The sequence below is a fragment of the Cricetulus griseus genome, chromosome 3, assembly GCF_003668045.3.
Source record: "Cricetulus griseus strain 17A/GY chromosome 3, alternate assembly CriGri-PICRH-1.0, whole genome shotgun sequence".
Lineage (NCBI taxonomy): Eukaryota > Metazoa > Chordata > Mammalia > Rodentia > Cricetidae > Cricetulus > Cricetulus griseus.
This window is the reverse complement of record NC_048596.1, coordinates 141,575,967-141,594,642: the sequence shown is the minus strand read 5'-3', so window position 1 is coordinate 141,594,642 and position 18,676 is coordinate 141,575,967. Positions and strand designations below refer to the sequence as shown.

At 39.9% G+C, this 18,676-nt stretch overlaps 1 protein-coding gene across 4 annotated transcripts in view; it reads left to right on the top strand.

Moving 5' to 3' along the window:
- Positions 1–18,676, top strand: part of Herc2 (HECT and RLD domain containing E3 ubiquitin protein ligase 2) — a 175,960-nt gene that overhangs the window by 13,772 nt on the left and 143,512 nt on the right. For 3 of the 4 annotated variants that reach the window (XM_027404742.2, XM_035442481.1, XM_027404739.2), the window contains 5 exons: positions 4,260–4,374; positions 11,553–11,690; positions 14,614–14,833; positions 17,426–17,526; positions 18,350–18,506. In XM_027404742.2, the coding sequence (XP_027260543.1) occupies positions 4,260–4,374; positions 11,553–11,690; positions 14,614–14,833; positions 17,426–17,526; positions 18,350–18,506 (731 nt within the window). The remainder of the gene's footprint in view (positions 1–4,259; positions 4,375–11,552; positions 11,691–14,613; positions 14,834–17,425; positions 17,527–18,349; positions 18,507–18,676) is intronic. The other variant, XM_027404741.2, reaches the window with a different exon arrangement.

The window sequence follows — 18,676 nt, the reverse complement described above, 5'->3', positions numbered from 1 at the left end:
TTTTCAGGGCTGACTATTTGGTATTGGATGACCAGTTTGTATTCTCTGCCCTGGGGAAAGTTATGTCTTCTACTCTCAGCATTTCTTAGTTGCCTTTAGGTCTTTGCATAGGGTTGAGGCCTCATGGGCTTTTCTCATTCATGTTAGCATGTTTGTTGTTGTTTTGTTCAGCTCAAAAGCATTGTTTTAAAAAATAAAGCTGGGTTATTTTGCTTGTTTCCAGTTATAGGCTTTGCTTTTTTTATACTGTGACTTGAATTAAAAATGTTTATTTTATGTGTATGGGTGTTTTGTCTGCATGCACACCTGTGCATCACATGCATGCCTGTGAGCCACCATGAGGGCTCTGAGAATCCAACCCAGATCCTCTGGAAGAGCAGCTAGTGTTCCTAAGTGCTGAGCCAATTCTCCAGCCTGGGAGCTTCAACTTTTGAGGATGGAAATAATTTATGTTTTACATATATAAGGAATACTCACATACTGCTTGTAGACCAGGCTGGTTTCGAACTCACAGAGATCTGCCTGCCTCTGCGTCTCCAGTGCTGGGACTAAAGGCGTGCGTCAACACCTCCTGGCACATACTGCTTTTTTAATTCCCTGTTTCCTCCATGTTCTGTCAGTGACTCCTCATACATAATCACCATTACTTAGTTTGGGTTTATCTTTTCAGAGCATTTGTATGCATTTATGCCTCTAGCCTCCCCCTTTTTTGTGTTACATGAAATTTAGTGTAGTGAATATCCAAAGCAATCTTGAGGGAAAAGAGCAACTCTGGAAGTACCAATATTTAATTTGAGTTATACTACATAACGATAATAAGAAAAACACTGTGATAATGCCACAAAGCCAGACAATTAGAATACAGCAGAGGAACCAGATATGTAAACACATAGCTAGAGCTGTCTGATTTCCCAGAAAGAAGCTGAAAACATACACCAGAGGGAAAATACTCTGTTTGACCTGTGGTGTAGGAAGACTGTGCATCCATAGGGAGAAGGCTGAAACTTGTTTTCTACCTTTGATCCTGTGTGAAAAATCAATGAAATGGACCAAAGGCCTTATTGTAACACCAGAAACTTTGAAACTATTAGTGGAAAATGTATGGAAATACTTAAAAACACATAGATATAGAGGTTTTTGTTTTGTTTTTACAAGATAGGGTTTCTCTGTATTTTTGGAACCTGTCCTGGAACTAACTGTAGACCAGGCTGGCTTCAGATTCATGGAGATCCACCTGCTTCTGCCTCCCAAGTGCTGGGATCAAAGGTATGGGCCACCACCGTCTGGTATATAGCGATTATTTTTAAAAACAGTGGGGTTAGCCTGGCGTTGGTGGTGCATACCTTTAATCAAAGCACTTGGGAGGCAGAAGCAGGTGGATCTCCGTGAGTTCGAGGCCAGCCTGGTCTACAGAGCGAGTTCCAGGATAGGCTCCAAAGCAATACAGAGAAACCCTGTCTTGAAAAAACAACAACAAACAAACAAAAACTCCCTAAAAACAAAAAGCAAAACAAAGAGATGGCTTAGTGGTTAAGAGCACTGACTGTTCTTCCAGAGAACTCAGGTCCAATTCCCAGCACCCTCGTGACAGCTCACAACTGTCTGTAACTCCCGTTCTAGGGTATCTGACATCCTCACACAGTCATACATGCAGGCAAAATAGCAATGTGGATAAAATAATAATAAAATTAATTAATTAAAAAGTAGAACCTCAGTAGCACAGAAAATAAAAAAATTGACAGATGGTATTGCACCAAAATAAGAGCTTCTTCATAGTGAAGGAAATAATCACCGAGCAATCTGTGGAATGTGAGATAATTTTTACCAGTTGTGCATCTGGCAGGATTTTAGTACTCAGAATATATAAAAACCTTAAAAAGTTAAACATCTCAAGCATTAATAATCTAGTCATGCTTAGACCAATAACCAGAGTACTTTCATGTGAAAAAATAGGAATAAATACTGGAGAAAAGTGGGCAGTAGTTTTAGCTATGAGAAAATATAAATCAAAACTACACTGAGATTACATGTTACCTATTTAGGATGGCTGTCATCAGGACAGAACCAGTGGTGATGTGCATGGTGGGAAACAGGAGCCCTTATGTACTGTTGACAAGGCATGTACCGGAAGGCGTCAAAGTCTGCATGTGGTAGATACCTGCTGCATACCCAGCTTACTGTTTTTTAGTCACAGTGGCCAGGTCATGAAATGAGCTTTGGTGTCTGTTCATCAGTGGAGGAATAGGTAAAGAAAATGTGGCACGCATGCATGCAGGCAGGCATGCACTCACATAGTGGACTGTTTCTCCATCATTAAGAGGTTGAAGTCATTTTTGAGAAAATGAGTGGAACTGAAGCTCATGAGGCAAAGTAAGCCATATTCAGAAAGGCAAAGTCTGTTTTACATAATATATAGACTTTTTTTTAAAAATAAAAGTAAAGGGGCTCTTAAGGACTAGACTAATGATAAGTTTATGATGGGAAATGACTGTGCATAATAGAGTAGATATGATCAAAATACCTTATATAATATGTGAAAATATAAGAAATATGGGAATTTAGCCTGGGAATTTAGTCTTGGGAAGTAGAGGCGAGCAGATCTTTGTGAGTTGGAGGCCAGCCTGGTCTATAGAGCGAGTTCCAGGACAGCCAGGGCTACACAGAGAAGCCTTGTCTTGAAAAAGCAGGAGAAAAAAAAAAAAAAAGAAACTCATTGATTTGTATAAGACCTACCATTGTGACACATTCCTGTAATCCCATGAGGAAGATTCAAGTTGAATGCTGGCCTGGGATGCTTAGTAAGAACCTGTTTCAAAAAAATAAAGAACGAACCAAACAAAATTCCAGAGACATGATCCATTAATGAAAGCTGTCACAGTGTGTTTTCATTGTATGATCTTTAGCATGTTACTTCTTTTTAAGTAAAAGCAATAGCTCAATGTTGTATTATTGAATAATTGAATAAAATAAGGGGGATCAGGAATTTTTTCCATTCTATTTAATTCCTTAAGACCCTGCTGCTAAAGATGCTATACATTTTGGACACAGAACTTGGAGAAATAGAGCTAGAACTGACTCTATGAGGACTGGCTCTCAGTATCAGAAGATACTATGTAAGCTTCCAAAGGAAAAAAGCAATCAGTGGTCTTATCCAGCCATGAAGCCTGCAAAATGCAGCTATCACTGGCCCACTAAGATATTCTCAGTGGTACAATAGTTGCACTTTTATTTTTGGGGTAACTACCAGCTGTCTAGTGGGATTTACAACCAGCTCATTAGGAGGGCATTCAGGACCAATACTGTAGACCAACCTGTGGCTGGAGAAGTCATAGAGCCTAGAGGTGAGCCTACTCCTAAAATGATATAATTTCTAACTGTATTCTCTTTGGTTTTTTGAGACAGGGTTTCTCTGTATTGTTTTGGAGCCTGTCCTGGAACTCGCTTGGTAGACCAGGCTGGCCTTGAACTCACAGCGATCCACCTGTCTCTGCCTCCCGAGTGCTGGGATTAAAGGCGTGTGCCACCAACGCCTGGCTTCTAACTGTATTCTAAATACTATTCAGTGTAGTTCTCACCCCTATCAAGGAAGTTTCTTTCTGTAGTAGACAGAGGCAATTACAGAATTTCACAGCTGGTCAGACTACAGAGAAATAACCCTGGGGTGCCCAGCCCTAGTTGACACAGCATAACACCCTCACCTAAGGCTCAAGAAGCACCATGGAAGAGGGATGGAAAGATTGTAAGAGCCAGAGGACCAGGATACCTCCCTGTGAGATAGTGTCTTCTAGATACAATAGGGATGCTGTACTCATAACAATGCAACAATATGGTTACCTAAATAAGACTCTACACAGTGTCAGCACCAGTTCACATGCCAGTGTGGATGGGGAAGTATCACAAGTCCCAACCCCAGATCAAGAGCTATAGGCAATCAGTGTCTGCTGGATCAGTTTTCTTTAATGGTGAGCCTCTGATAGGTTATCCACTTCCAACGTCAGCCCTAGACACAATGAGCAAAACTCAGTAAGTTGTATATATTTTACATATGTGTATATAGATATGTGTAATATATAATATATGTATGTTAATAGTCATAATTACAGAAGAAGAGGTCACAAGTTTGAGAGGGGCACAGGAGTTGGAGGGGCAGAAGGATGGAAATGATGTAGAGTACTTGTGAAATTTTAAAAAATATATAAAAATTGAGTAAAAATGTTATATGGATCTCTGTGTAAGTTTATCTTTTTTGTATTTGTCAGCTTGCATTCACAAGAGATGGTCTTTGTGGTCTGTGGAATGAAATGGTTAAAGATGGAGAAATTGTGTACACTGGGACAGAATTAACCCAAAATCGAGAGCTCCCTTCTAGAAAAGGTAAGAACTTTTAATGAATACTTTTTCATTTTGTAAATACTGCTGTAGCTGCATTTTAAAGTAAAAATTTAAAAAGTGTGTGTGTGTGTGGTGTGTATTACAGGTACCATGGTGTGCATCTCAGGGGACAACTTGGGATTTGGTTCTCATTGTTACGTGAATCCTGTGAATTTAACTCAGGCTATGTGGTTTGGTGGTAGTGCCTTTACATGCTGAGCTATCTCCTTCCTCTTTAAAAATTACATTTACTTATTCGTGTGTAAATTGCATTTTACAGAGACTTTGTAATATACTAGAAGACAGGAGCACTTGATCTTTGGTCTTTGGAACTTGGTTCTCCCTTTGTTTTTGTCTAGGATGGTTAGTTAATGTTTCAAGCTGTCCAGATTTTTTGTTTGTGTTTGTTGGTACGTAGCTTGTAGGAAGTTATGACTAGCTTCTCCTTTAAATTTTGAAGTAAATCTTCCTGTAACTTAACTATGGGTGTTGATCATTGTGAGATTGGGTGCAAATTATTCTTCTCTAAACTTCTGCCAGGGTATAGTAATCCTATAGTGATCAAAATTCATCATGACTCATTTGTTTGTTGTTCTTGATGTGCCTGGTGACTGAAATCAGCACCAAGGCTGCAAAGGAGCATGGATGCCAGCACCTACCCCAGATTGTTTATCTAAAAAGCCTCAGTTGAGGCCCTCTACAGAGGCCATTGAGTATCATTCCAATATAGAGCTATTACTACTTTCAGAATGTATAGCTTTTCTCTTTGTGGAATGATTTGGTGTACTGTTGATTGGAAAGTGTGTGAGGAAAAATATTATTAGCTTATGTTTTTGGTTACATCATCTATTAGAATGAGCTCTGTTTCTTGTATTTATGTGGAAATTTCCGTATATACAGAGAATCACCCAAAGATATGTACAGTGAGTGGATACAAATTCATCTCCTCACTGTTAGGCTCAGCTTGCTTATCACATCACTGTGTCCATCCATGGATGTCTCTCATCTGGCTTCCTCAGATATTTCCTTCATATTGAGTTTTTTTTTTTTAATTAAAAAGTTTTCCTTTATTAGTGTGTGTGTAGAGAGCATATGTGTATGTGTTATGTTTGAAAGCAAGTGTGCATGAAGAGGTCAGAGAGTAACTGCAGGAGTCAGTTCTTCCTTCCATATTGATTTTTTAGGTAGGGTCTTGTTTCTGTTTGTATCTGTGCACATGTATTACTAGGGATGGAATATGCTTAGTAATGTGCTCTACCACTGAGCTACATCTCTGTATTCTTCCCAGCATTTCTTAATTTACTGCATATTTGGGTAATTTGTGTTCTGTGCCTAGTGGACATTTTGATTCCTGTAGTCATTAAAAGGAGAGTAGATAGGCGCTGAAGTGAGTTTCTTTTCCTGTGAGCTGGTTGTGCTAAGTTATTATAATGTTCATTGTGCTCTTGAGGGACTTCATCTTGCTCTTGTGCTATTCTGATTTGTGCTCCTGAAAGTAAAACCTGAGTTGTGTTTGGGGACGCCTCTTGATTGTGTCTTGTTAACTGTCAAAAATTTTCCATCCTGAGGAAGTGAAGTAATATTATCTTTTTTTTTCCCCCAAGAATTTTTTTTTAAATTACTTTAAATTAGAAACAAGCCTGCTTCACATGTCAATCCCTTCTCGGTCTCCTCCTCCCCCACCCCCCACCAGCCTCCTATCCCATGACCCCTCTGCTCCCCAGGGAGGGTGAGGCCCTCCATGGGGGAATCCCCAAAGTCTGTCATATCATCCTGGGCAGGACCTAGGCCCTCCCCCATGTGTCCAGGCTGAGAGAGCATCCCTCCATGTGGGATGGGCTCCCAAAGTTCTTTCTTACTCCAGGGATAAATACTGATCAAGTACCAGAGGCCCCATAGAGTGCCGAGGCCTCCTTATTGACATCCATTTCAGGGGTCTGGATCAGTCCTGTGCTGGCCCTTGTTCAGGTCAGCTGATTCTGTGGGTTTCACCAGCCCCGGTCTTGACCTCTTTGCTTGATCTTTAATACAATAAATTTGAGCACATGTGTGCATTCCTAGAGCCACCACCATAATGTGGTATCATTTTATCATTGTCCAAACTCCCAGCATTGCTCCTTTCACCCTCCTAGACCTTCGTCCACTGATCTGCTCTTGAGACATCATTGTAGTGTTTTGCTGCTTGTGACTTGTATTTTATGTAAGTAGAATGTGAGGTTCTTTTGTTTATTTAGTTTGTTTCCTTTTGCTGTTTGGTGTTTGCTCCAGAGAAATCCACTGCTAATATCTGAGGAGAGACCCCAAGGTACCATGAACAGGAAGAGAGGGAGGCAGACAGATCTAGAATTGTAGAGAGAACAGTTTATTGGGACTTTTAGAAGTGTGGTTCTTGGTGGCAGCAAGACCAGTTGGAGCCCACAGTTTGGGTCAAAAAGAGTGTGCATTTATGATCGGAGAAAAGAGACTTCATTATGGCTAGAATGTACTTGTTTATCTTAAGAACCTGTCAAAGAATTAGGTGTGCCTTGGGAGCCAAGGTCTAGTTATAAAACTCCATGTACCACTCTAGAGGTTTTGTGTATTTTGGTTTGGTAAATGAAGCAAGAGAAACATAGTAGGGTTACTCTGGGATAGCCATGCTGTTTATGACTAAGGATGACTGCAAATGGCCAAGCCTTATCCATCATTCAGGAGAGGGTCATGGGAACCTACTACTCATAGTCAAGCCAGACAGAAGTTGTGCAAGAGCCAGAACCTGCTGCTTGTAATTGGCAATTGAAGACGTGGTAGAGAGAGCCCTTAGTCTCTTTGTTCTGTTCTAAGTCCAGCTGGTTACTACTTGCTAAACATAGAGTTGGTGTTAACAGAGAATTAGAAAATTGGTTGATGTGATACACACACACACACACACATACATATTATAGAATATGTATGTGTGTGTGTATATATATAATGTAATTCATGTGATTATTTTCGTTAGATCCTTTTATGACAGGACTTGTTGACATTTCAGGGTTAAGATTCTTTCCATCTTCTCTTCACAGCCATGTAAAGCATTACATGTAAGCACTTATTACTGTCTGAGACTTTATAGTGGCTTGAGGTGGTAGTTTTCAACTTTTCTTCTGTGTCTCAGTGCTCCTGAATTATAATTCAGTGATAATGGTCCTTAAAATGTATTTATTTATTTGTGTGTGTGTGTGTGTGTGTGTGTGTGTGTGTGTGTATGTGTGTGTGTGTTAGCATGTATGTGGACATCAGAGGACAGCTACTGCTTTTATGGGGTTTAGGGGATTGAACTCAGATTACTAGGCTTCCACTGAGCTATCTTGCCATCTCAGTGATAGTGGTCTTGTGTATCAGTGATTCTCAGCTAGCAGTAGAGGCTTGTACAGTTAAAGAATGATTTTAGAGTTGTCTTTCTACTTCTTCCTTTGGTTGCCCAGCAGTTTTTTTTTTTTTTTAATACATCAGAATTTTATTGCTTGGAAAATACAGCATATGAAATCACAAGAACATCAAAATGAAAAGTCACTAGGCTTCAAACACAGAATACATTACCAGATGCAGTAAAATATTAATTAACCTGGAGTCTACATCAGAAAGAAAAAGGTATGAAAAAATACCTAAATTGTTTATTTGAGAAACATACACTTAAAACAAAGTAAAAGAATGTTCCAGTACAAATTAAAAAAGCCAACAATGACTAACTTATTTATGTATATATATATATATTTATATTTATATTTATATTTATATTTATATTTATATTTATATTTATATAAAAAGACCAATAATGGCAGTATGTTATGCATCAATAGCAGTAACAGCTTTTCCAGATTCTGCAGTCATTTAAACAAAGTTGTAGAGACATTTAGCACTCTCCATTAAAAAAAAAAAAAGTAAAAAAACAAAATCCCAGAAAAACAGCACAGTTCTGTTACCCTTGTGGTACCTGGCACCATTTTTTTTTTTTTTTAAATTAGCTTCTCAATCATCATCTGGAAGGAAACCTTTCTGAGTAACATTAAAAACAGCTCTGATAAAGCATGGTCATTACTATGTATCATAAAGTAGGTCCACATATGAGTGAGTACATATCATGTTTGTCTTTTTGTGATTGGGTTACCTCACTCAGAATGGTTTCTTCGAGTTCCATCCATTTTCCTGCAAATTTCAAGATTCCATTGTTTTCTTCTGCTGAGTAGTACTCCATTGTGTAAATGTACCACATTTTCTGTATCCATTCTTCAGTTGAGGGGCATTTAGGCTGCTTCCAGTTTCTGGCTATTACAAATAATGCTGCTATGAACATGGTTGAACGGATGTCCTTGTTATATGAATGTGCTTCTTTTGGGTATATGCCTAGGAGTGGAATTGCTGGATCTTGTGGTAGACTCATTCTCATTTTCTTGAGGAGTCGCCATACTGATTTCCAAGTGGCTGTACAAGTTGGCACTCCCACCAGCAGTGGAGGAGTGTTCCTCTTTCTCCGCATCCTCTCCAGCATAAACTGTCATTGGTATTTTTGATTTTAGCCATTCTGACAGGAGTAAGATGGTATCTCAGAGTTGTTTTGATTTGCATTTCCCTGATGGCTAAGGATGTTGAACACTTTCTCGTGTCTTTCAGCCATTTTAGATTCCTCTATTAAGAATTGTCTATTTAGTTCTGTACCCCATTTTTTAATTGGATTGTTTGGTGTTTTCGAGAATAGCTTCCTGAGTTCTTTGTATATTTTGGAGATCAGCCCTCTGTTGGATGTGGGGTTGGTGAATATCTTTTCCCAGTCTGTGGGCTGTCTTTTTGTCTTGCTTGACTATGTCCTTTGCTTTACAGAAGCTTCTCAGTTTCAGGAGGTCCCATTTATTAATTGTTGATCTCAGTGTCTGTGCTACTGGTGTTATGTTCAGGAAGCAGTCTCCTGTACCAATTAATTCAAGGGTATTTCCCACTTTATCTTCTAGTAGGTTCAGTGTGGCTGGGTTTATGTTGAGGTCTTTGATCCATTTTGACTTAAGTTTTGTGCAGGGTGAAAGGCTTGGGTCTATTTGTAGTCTTCTACATGTTTGCATCCAGTTGTGCCAGCACCATTTGTTGAAGATGTTCTCTTTGTTCCAGCATATATATTTGGATTCTTGTCAAAAATCAAGTGTTCGTAGGTGTGTGGGTTAATTTCAGTGTTTTCAACTCTATTCCATTGGTCTACCTGTCTATTTTTGTGCCAATACCAAGCTGTTTTCAGGACTATAGCTCTGTAATAGAGCTTGAAGTCAGGGATGGTGATGCCTCCAGTAGTTCCTTTGTTGTACAGGGTTGTTTTGGCTATCCTGGGTCTTTGTTTCTCCATATAAAGTTGAGAATTGTTCTTTCAAGGGCAGTGAAGAAATGAGTTGGGATTTTGATGGGGATTGCATTGAATCTGTAGATTTCTTTTGGCAAGATTGCCATTTTTACTATGTTGATCCTGCCTATCCAAGAGCATGGGAGATCTTTCCATTTTCGGGTATCTTCTTTAATTTCTTTCTTTAGAGACACAAAATTCTTATGGTACAGGTCTTTCACTTTTTTGGTTAGTGTTACTCCGAGGTATTTTATGTTGTTTGTGGCAATTGTAAAGGGTGATGCTTCTCTGATTTCTTTCTCCACCAATGTGTCATCCGTATGTATATAGTAGGGCTACAGATTATTTTTGAGTTAATCTTGTATCCTGCCACTTTGCTGAAGGTGTTTATCAGCTGTAGGAGTTCCCAGGTTGAGTTTTTCGGGTCACTTATGTAGACTATCATATCATCTGCAAATAGTGAGAGTTTGAAGTCTTCCTTTCCGATTTGTATTCCCTTGATCTCCTTTTGTTGTCTTATTGCTCTAGCTAGAACTTCAAGTTGTCCAGCAGTTTTGAGTCACTGGATTAAAGCAATTAATGTGAAGTTCAAATAGATAAATATTAAAGACATTATGAAATCTTCTAAAAGATTCAGTGTGGCTGGGTTTATGGAGAGATCTTTGATCCATTTGCACTTAAGTTTCGTGCATGGTGACAAGTATGGATCTATCTGCAATTTTCTGCATGTTCGAATCCAATTGTGCCAGCACCATTTGTTGAAGATGCTATCTTTTTTCCATTGTATGGATTTAGCACCTTTGTCAAAAATAAGGTGTTCGTAGGTGCGTGGGTTAATATCTGGGTCTTCAATTCGATTCCATTGGTCTATCTGTCTATTCTTGTGCCAATACCAAGCTGTTTTCAGAACTATGGCTCTATAGTAGACCTTGAAGTCAGGGATGGTGATGCCTCCAGAGGATCTTTTATTGTAAAGAGTTGTTTTGGCTATCCTAGGTTTTTTATTTTTCCATATAAAGTTGAGTATTGTTCTTTCAATGTCTGTGAAAAACTGTGTTGGGATTTTGATGGGGATTGCATTAAATCTGTAGATTGCTTTTGGTAGAATTGCCATTTTTACTATGTTAATTCTGCCTATCCAAGAGCACGGGAGATCTTTCCACTTTCTGGTATCTTCTTTAATTTCTTTCTTTAAAGTCTCAAAGTTCTTATTGTACAGGTCTTTCACTTTTTTGGTTAGTGTTACCCCCAGATATTTAATGTTGCTTGTGGATATTGTGAAAGGTGATGTTTCCATGATTTCTTTCTCATTGAGTTTATCATCTGTATACAGTAGGGCTACAGATTTATTTAAGTTAATTTTGTATCCTGCTACCTTGCTGAAGGTGTTTATCAGCTGTAGGAGTTCATTGAAAAATATTAAAAAAACCCTTCATGCGTTAAAGAATTTGAAAAATCCCTTATATTGTATTCATTCATTATTAATTTAACTATGCTGAATCTTTTGCATTTCAAATTCATGTGATGTTTTAAAAATCTAAAACATTGAGTTACTGATGTGCTGTAACTCTGCTGTGTTTGGGAAGAGAGTTTGTAGAGATTAATAAGAGATGTGCCCCCCCCCGCCCCCCATCCTTCTCTCTTTCCCTCCCTTCCTCTTTCCCTTATTTTGAGTCAGGGCCTTACTCTGAAGCCCAGGCTGGCCTGGAACTTACTGTGTGGCCCAAGATGCTCTTAAATTTGTATGCCAGGGATTATGGGCATGAGCTACCATGTCCAACTTGACTATTGCATTTTTGAGCAACAATTATAGACTTCAGCATTTTTAATTCTCCAGATGATGGTGTTGATACTCAGAGTGGAACCAAGAAAGAAGATCTTAATGACAAAGAGAAGAAGGAGGAAGAAGAGACGCCAGCACCCGTGTTGAGAGCCAAATCAATCCTGGAGAGTTGGGTGTGGGGCAAGCAGCCAGGTATTACACTTTTTGACAGCAGTGGATCAAGTTTTTGTTTGTTAATGGAATTTTCTAAAATTAAAACCTGTATTACAGTAAAATATTTCTGTTACAAAGTATAGTAGTAAAATATATTTGAATATAACCATTATAACCACTTTTTAAGTGTGTAGTTCATTAAATGTGTTCATACTCTGGTACAAAATTGCTACCACCCATATCCATTAAACACTACCCCCTAACCCTCCAGGCAACTACAGTCATCTTTGTCTGCTCTTCATTCTTCAAAAGCACCACACATAAATAGACTTATATAGTGTTTATTTCTATTATCTAGCTTATTTTGCTTAGTATATATTTAAGTTTATCCATGATGTGGCCCTTTAGTTTTTCAAGACAGGGTTTCTATGTGTAGCCTTGGCTGTCGGGGAATTTACTCTGTAGATCAGGCAAACCTCGAGCTCAGAGATCCACCTGCCTCTACCTTCCAAGTGCATGCTATGGCCTTTTAAATGTTAAATAATATTTCATGATTTGTTTGTGTGCATATTTTGATTATATCTGCTCCAGTTGGTGGACCCTTGGAGTACTACTCCCTTTTGTGTTTTTCATAATAATAACATTTATTTAAAATAAGTTTAATCTAGGAAGCTTATTTTATTTGAATTTCTGACTAGTTACTAGAGTCAGAAACAATAAATAAACAAATGAAACTAGAAAAATTACGCTGTAGAAAAAATATGAAAGGCACAATTCTGCTTGTGAAAAACAATAATCATACTAACTGGCAAGCTTCTGTGTACTAGTCTGGAGAGAGCCACTCCTCGTGAGCATCACTGCCAGCCTTGAGATCTGATTGTCATTGTCCCTGAGTAGATGAGTGTTGCTACCACAGACATGGTTGTCCAGTCTCTGCTTGAGGTCACTGCTTTTAGTTCCCTATGTATTCCCAGGTGCACTGGATTGTGTGGGAATACTCTGATGAACTTTTTCAAGCACTGGTACAGTGTTTTTTCAGAGACCACACTAGGGTTTCATTCTCTTAGCAGTCCACAAGGGCTCTAGTTTGTCCAGGTCCTTGCTTGTTATTTTCCTCTTGATAATATCCACCCTGAATCATATCCACATGTGAAATGGCGTGTTACTGTTTTGATTTGTATTATTAATGATATGTGAGGTTGAACATTTCTTTTCATCTGCTGACTGATCTGTAAATGTTTTTGTTCTTTGGAGAAATATTCATTTAAGTGCATGAAAATACTTTTTTTCTTTTTTAGTTATATCATATGTAGATGATGATAAATTCACCCAGTTCTTTTTATCCAAGCAAGTAAAGCTTACACTTTTCTTCTTTGGTCTTCCTTTATTGTGTTTTAATTTTTAAAAAGATCTAATGCATTTTTGTTTCAAAAATTTGTTTTTATGTGTATTGGGGCTTGACCCCAGGGTCTTGTATAAGCTAAACACATGGTACACCATTGAGCTATATTCTTTTTTGTTTTTTGTTTTTTGTTTTTTTTGTTTTTTTTTTTTTGAGTTACAAACACGATTGAATTACATGACAATTCCAGTTCCCTTCACCTCCCTTCCATTTAAGGGAGGTTAGTTGTGGCTCTGTGATTATCTGTCAGGGTCTGGGTCTTAAGGACAGAACATAAACACAGGAGCAGTGTTAGCATGGTGGTGTTAAGAGGTAACTTAATTTACAACTGCAATTTTTTTTCTGTAGTCTTAGGTAACTTGTTGCTAGGCCCGAATTTTTTTTTAGCTTATTTTATTCATATGATTGTCTTACAGCTACTTAAAACAACAACAAAAACCACTTGTGAAAAATTCAAACATACACTAGAGAGAATAGCTTAATCACTTATACAATCTGCCTACTTTATCTTCCAATAGTTCCATAAATGTATTCCTTTCATTAGTTATTCATATAGAGTAATTTTATTGTAATACTGCTTTTGGGTTTGGGGAGACCTATCTACAGCACACATGTAAAACATATGGGGTGTGGTGGCTCTCACTTATAATCTTAGCATTGAGGAGGTGGAGACAGGCAGATCCCTAGGGTTTGCTGGCCAGCCAACCTAGTGTACTTGGCATGTTCCAGGCCAGTGAGAAACCCAGTCTCAAAAATCACGTAGAGAGCACATGAAGAATGACATCTGAAGTTGTCCTCTGGCTTCCACACACATGTGCATTTGCCTATACAGAAGCACATGCACATGAATTCTCTCTCTCTAAACTGTGTTTTTATTTTGACTTTAGTTGTATAGCAAAGTGGCTAAAGTTTTTTTTTTTTTTTTTTTTTTTTTCCTAGAAAGTGGGCTACTGAGAAGTTTGACTTTATGGTTTTGAGAATTTGTTTATTCATTTCTTTGGGGCTAAGCCTTGAGCCCAGGGCCTTCTGCATGTTTAGCAAGTGCCTTTAGTTTTGTATTAGCAACTTTTACATGGTAATTATAGAGTAGTGTATGATGGAGGCCAGAAGCCATCCATATCTTGTGTTATACTCCCCTGTGTGATTTTAGTCAAGTCACTTAACTCCTCTCTGCCTGAGTTTCCTATGTGGATATAGAGTACTACCAGCTAATATGTACACAGTGTTGAATGCTTTGGGCAGATTGTATACTTAGGTGTTTCTACTGTCATTGCCTAGTTTCTCATTATTACTGCCAACCATGCCCAAGATATTGAAAAGTCAGAGTGTTGTTTTTTTTTTTTTTTTAAAGATTTTATTTATTTATTTCTTATTTATACAACATTCTGCTTCCATGTATATCTGCACATCAGAAGAGGGCACCAGATCTCATTACAGATGGTTGTGAGCCACCATGTGTTTGCTGGGAATTGAACTCAGGACCTTTGGAAGAGCAGTTGGTGCTTTTAACCTCTGAGCCATCTCTCCAGCCCCAGAGTGTTTTCTTGTCTTGTGTTTCAGATGTGAATGAACTGAAGGAGTGTCTTTCTGTGCTGGTTAAAGAGCAGCAAGCCCTGGCCGTGCAGTCAGCTACCACTACACTCTCAGCCTTGAGGTTAAAGCAGAGGCTGGTGATCCTAGAACGCTATTTCATTGCCTTGAACAGAACTGTTTTTCAGGAGAATGTCAAAGTTAAGTGGAAAAGCAGCAGCATTTCTGTGCCTCCCACGGAGAAGAAAAGGTAATTCTAAAATGGAAGAAGCCTGTTGGCATCTCCCAGTAAGTTCTGGCTCTTTTGTTTAAGACAGTTTCTTTAATACTACAGGTGCTTCCAGACATACGGTTTTTAATTTGTGGATATTTGTGACTGCACCAATAAACTTCCCCCATGGTATTAACTGATAATAGAATATTTAAGGCTCATGTAAAATTGTAGTTTTTCCTCAATCTAACTATGAAAATTCTTGTTCACCTGAGAACAGAGTGCCATAGTAACTCATATTTTTTATGGTTAGGAGCTTGTTTCTTTTGTTGTGATAGTGGCTTTCACTTCCTAGAGTGCACATGGGAATTGTGTGGGAGATGCAATAGGAAGTGTAGGAATCTCTCACACATCTTCAGATAAATGTTAATTGTAGTTTATTTGTAGTTAATTGTAGTTAATTTGGTTTCCCTCCCCTCCCCTCATCTCTACTCATTTCTCTCTTTTCCTCTGTCTTCTCACCTCCCTTCTCGTCTCCTCCCCTTCCTAATTATATCTAGTTGAAATCACGTCATATTTAAAGTAACTTTTCATGTTAACTGTGCCAAGAGTCCTCTGGGGTTTCTTTCTATTTGAAAATAGCTGGGGCATAGTTTTTCATTTCCTGACCACATAGACAGCAGCCCACAGTGATGTCCCTGGTCTGAGAGCTCTGTATATGTGAGCAGTTGATGCTAAGAGACTTAAGCACACTTGTGTGTTGATTATATCAACCTAGATACAGAAAGTGTCTTGGTTGCTCTGTTGATTTAAGCATTGGTAAGTTAATCGGAATATCTTTCATTAAGTGAAGGAATTCCTAAGATTAAAAAACTTTTTGGACTTATAGTAGGTTGTATTTACTTATTTGTGTACACACACGCACGCACGCACGCACACAGATAAAGAAACAGGCTATAATTTTGAGAGTGGGTCTTATACTGGCTTAGAGCTATAGGTTCTTTTCTTGGGGGGCTAAGCTCCTGAGTGACTGTGGACAGTCAAGCTTCCATGTTTACACAGGAACAGTTTTCTTCAAGGGAAAATGTTGGTAATAGTCCTCCAAACTCTCCTAATCAGATTTAATGTATGTACTCAGCTTTAAAGGTTCTATTGTGTAATACTAAAATTTCTCATTCAGAAATATATTCCTGTGTTTCTGGCATCCAGTGCCTCCCCTGGAAGCAGCAAATAGCTCTCATCTCCCTTCATAGTCACTCACAGATGTGCACACAGCCTCCCCTACACTATCCAGGTCCTCACAGATGTGCACACAGCCACCCCTACACTATTCAGGTCCTCACAGATGTGTACACAGCCTCCCCTACACTATTCAGGACCTCACAGATGTGCACACAGCCTCCCCTACACTATCCAGGTCCTCACAGATGTGCACACAGCCACCCCTACACTATTCAGGTCCTCACAGATGTGCACACAGCCTCCTCTGCACTATCCAGGTCCTCACAGATGTGCACACAGCCACCCCTACACTATTCAGGTCCTCACAGATGTGTACACAGCCTCCCCTACACTATTCAGGACCTCACAGATGTGCACACAGCCTCCCCTACACTATCCAGGTCCTCACAGATGTGTACACAGCCTCCCCTACACTATCCAGGCCCTCACAGATATGCACACAGCCTCCCCTACACTATCCAGGTCCTCACAGATGTGCACACAGCCTCCCCTACACTATCTAGGACCTCACAGATGTGCACACAGCCTCCCCTACACTATCCAGGCCCTCACAGATGTGTACACAGCCTCCCCTACACTATCTAGGCCCTCACAGATGTGCACACAGCCTCCCCTACACTATCCAGGCCCTCACAGATGTGCACACAGCCTCCCCTACACTATCCAGGCCCTCACAGATGTGCACACAGCCTCCCCTACACTATCCAGGTCCTCACAGATGTGTACCCAGCCTCCCCTACACTATCCAGGTCCTCACAGATGTGTACACAGCCTCCCCTACACTATCTAGGACCTCACAGATGTGCACACAGCCTCCCCTACACTATTCAGGCCCTCACAGATGTGCACACAGCCTCCCCTACACTATCCAGGCCCTCACAGATATGCACACAGCCTCCCCTACACTATCCAGGTCCTCACAGATGTGCACACAGCCTCCCCTACACTATCCAGGTCCTCACAGATGTGCACACAGCCTCCCCTACACTATCCAGGTCCTCACAGATGTGCACACAGCCTCCCCTACACTATCTAGGCCCTCACAGATGTGCACACAGCCTCCCCTACACTATCCAGGCCCTCACAGATGTGTACACAGCCTCCCCTACACTATTCAGGCCCTCACAGATGTGCACACAGCCTCCCCTACACTATTCAGGCCCTCACAGATTTGCACACAGCCTTCCCTGCAGTATTTATCCCCTTACAAAGAAACTTTTCCTTTACAAAGGATATTTTATACAAAGTTTAAAAAATTGAAACTAAAACCCACCAAGGATCCTGATAGCTAAAGAAGACCATAGGTTACACTCTCACCTACATTCTTGTTGTATTATTTTCCTGTCCCTCTGACTGACCAGTTATTTTATCCTTTGTGTTTGTCTGCAGTTCCCGTCCCACAGGCAGAGGTGTAGAAGGACTTGCCAGAGTTGGGTCCCGAGCAGCACTCTCCTTTGCCTTTGCTTTCTTACGAAGGGCCTGGCGTTCAGGTATGTGTTTAGCATGCCGTTCTGTTTCATTCATAGATAGGAGTTTTGAGTTCCCTGAGCAATTCTGACACAGCAAGTTCCTTGTTAGCTACATACCAGCTAGACTACCAGGTCCCCAAGGCTATGTCAGGGGTGTTTTTCAGGGTCGTTTAATTTTTTGTAAATGTCTTCATTCTCTTTAAGTCCTTTCTTTTTTAAGATCAGAGGCTATAGGGTCTCTGAATTTTTAGGTCTGTGTTTTGAAGAAAGTGCTCACCCACTTCTTCTCCTTCACTATGGGATGCCTTAGTAAGAAGTTACCAGTTGAGCATCCATACTCTGAAAATACGCAATCTGAAAATGCTCCAAAATCTGAAGGCTTTTGACCCATGATACCACAAGTAGAAAATATGACACACAGTTGCTGCTGGTTGCTGCCAGAATATAGCTACACTAAAGATGCTGCATGAGATTATCTGCAGTATCTGTGTGTAAGATGTATATGAAACAGAAATCTCCTTCTCAAGGACGCGTACACACACACACACACACACACACACACACACACACACAGAGAGAGACAGAGACAGAGACAGAGACAGAGCGAGTGAGCAACTGACTCACTTCTGACACCCAACACTTCAGGTAAGAGATATTCAGTATGTCTCACATATACTGCTTCTGTGAGAGATATCAAAGGTGGAATGGAATTTCCACAGCTGTGTTAGAGTTTGACCTATTGAATGAGGAATTTCATTAACATCTTTTCACTTGAGGGATTGGAAGCTCAGTAGGAGTGACTGGAACTCTGCTTCTCAACAATGCCTCACTGTATGTTGCTCAGGTGAGGATGCGGATCTCTGTAGTGAGCTCTTGCAGGAGTCCCTGGATGCCCTTCGAGCTCTTCCTGAGGCCTCTCTCTTTGATGAGAGCACGGTATCCTCTGTGTGGCTGGAGGTGGTAGAGAGAGCAACGAGGTTCCTCAGGTCTGTTGTGACTGGGTGAGTTGGCACTTTTCTTGCTTTTCTATGAAATAGCTCCAGGGTGCTTGAGCGTCGTTCTCATCTCATTACTGTGCTTTGGGAACTTGTTCACTAGGTTTTGCTACTGTGTTTTCAGTATACTTTCAAGTTCTTGCTACTCACATTGAGTTTTTTTGTTTATTTTTAGA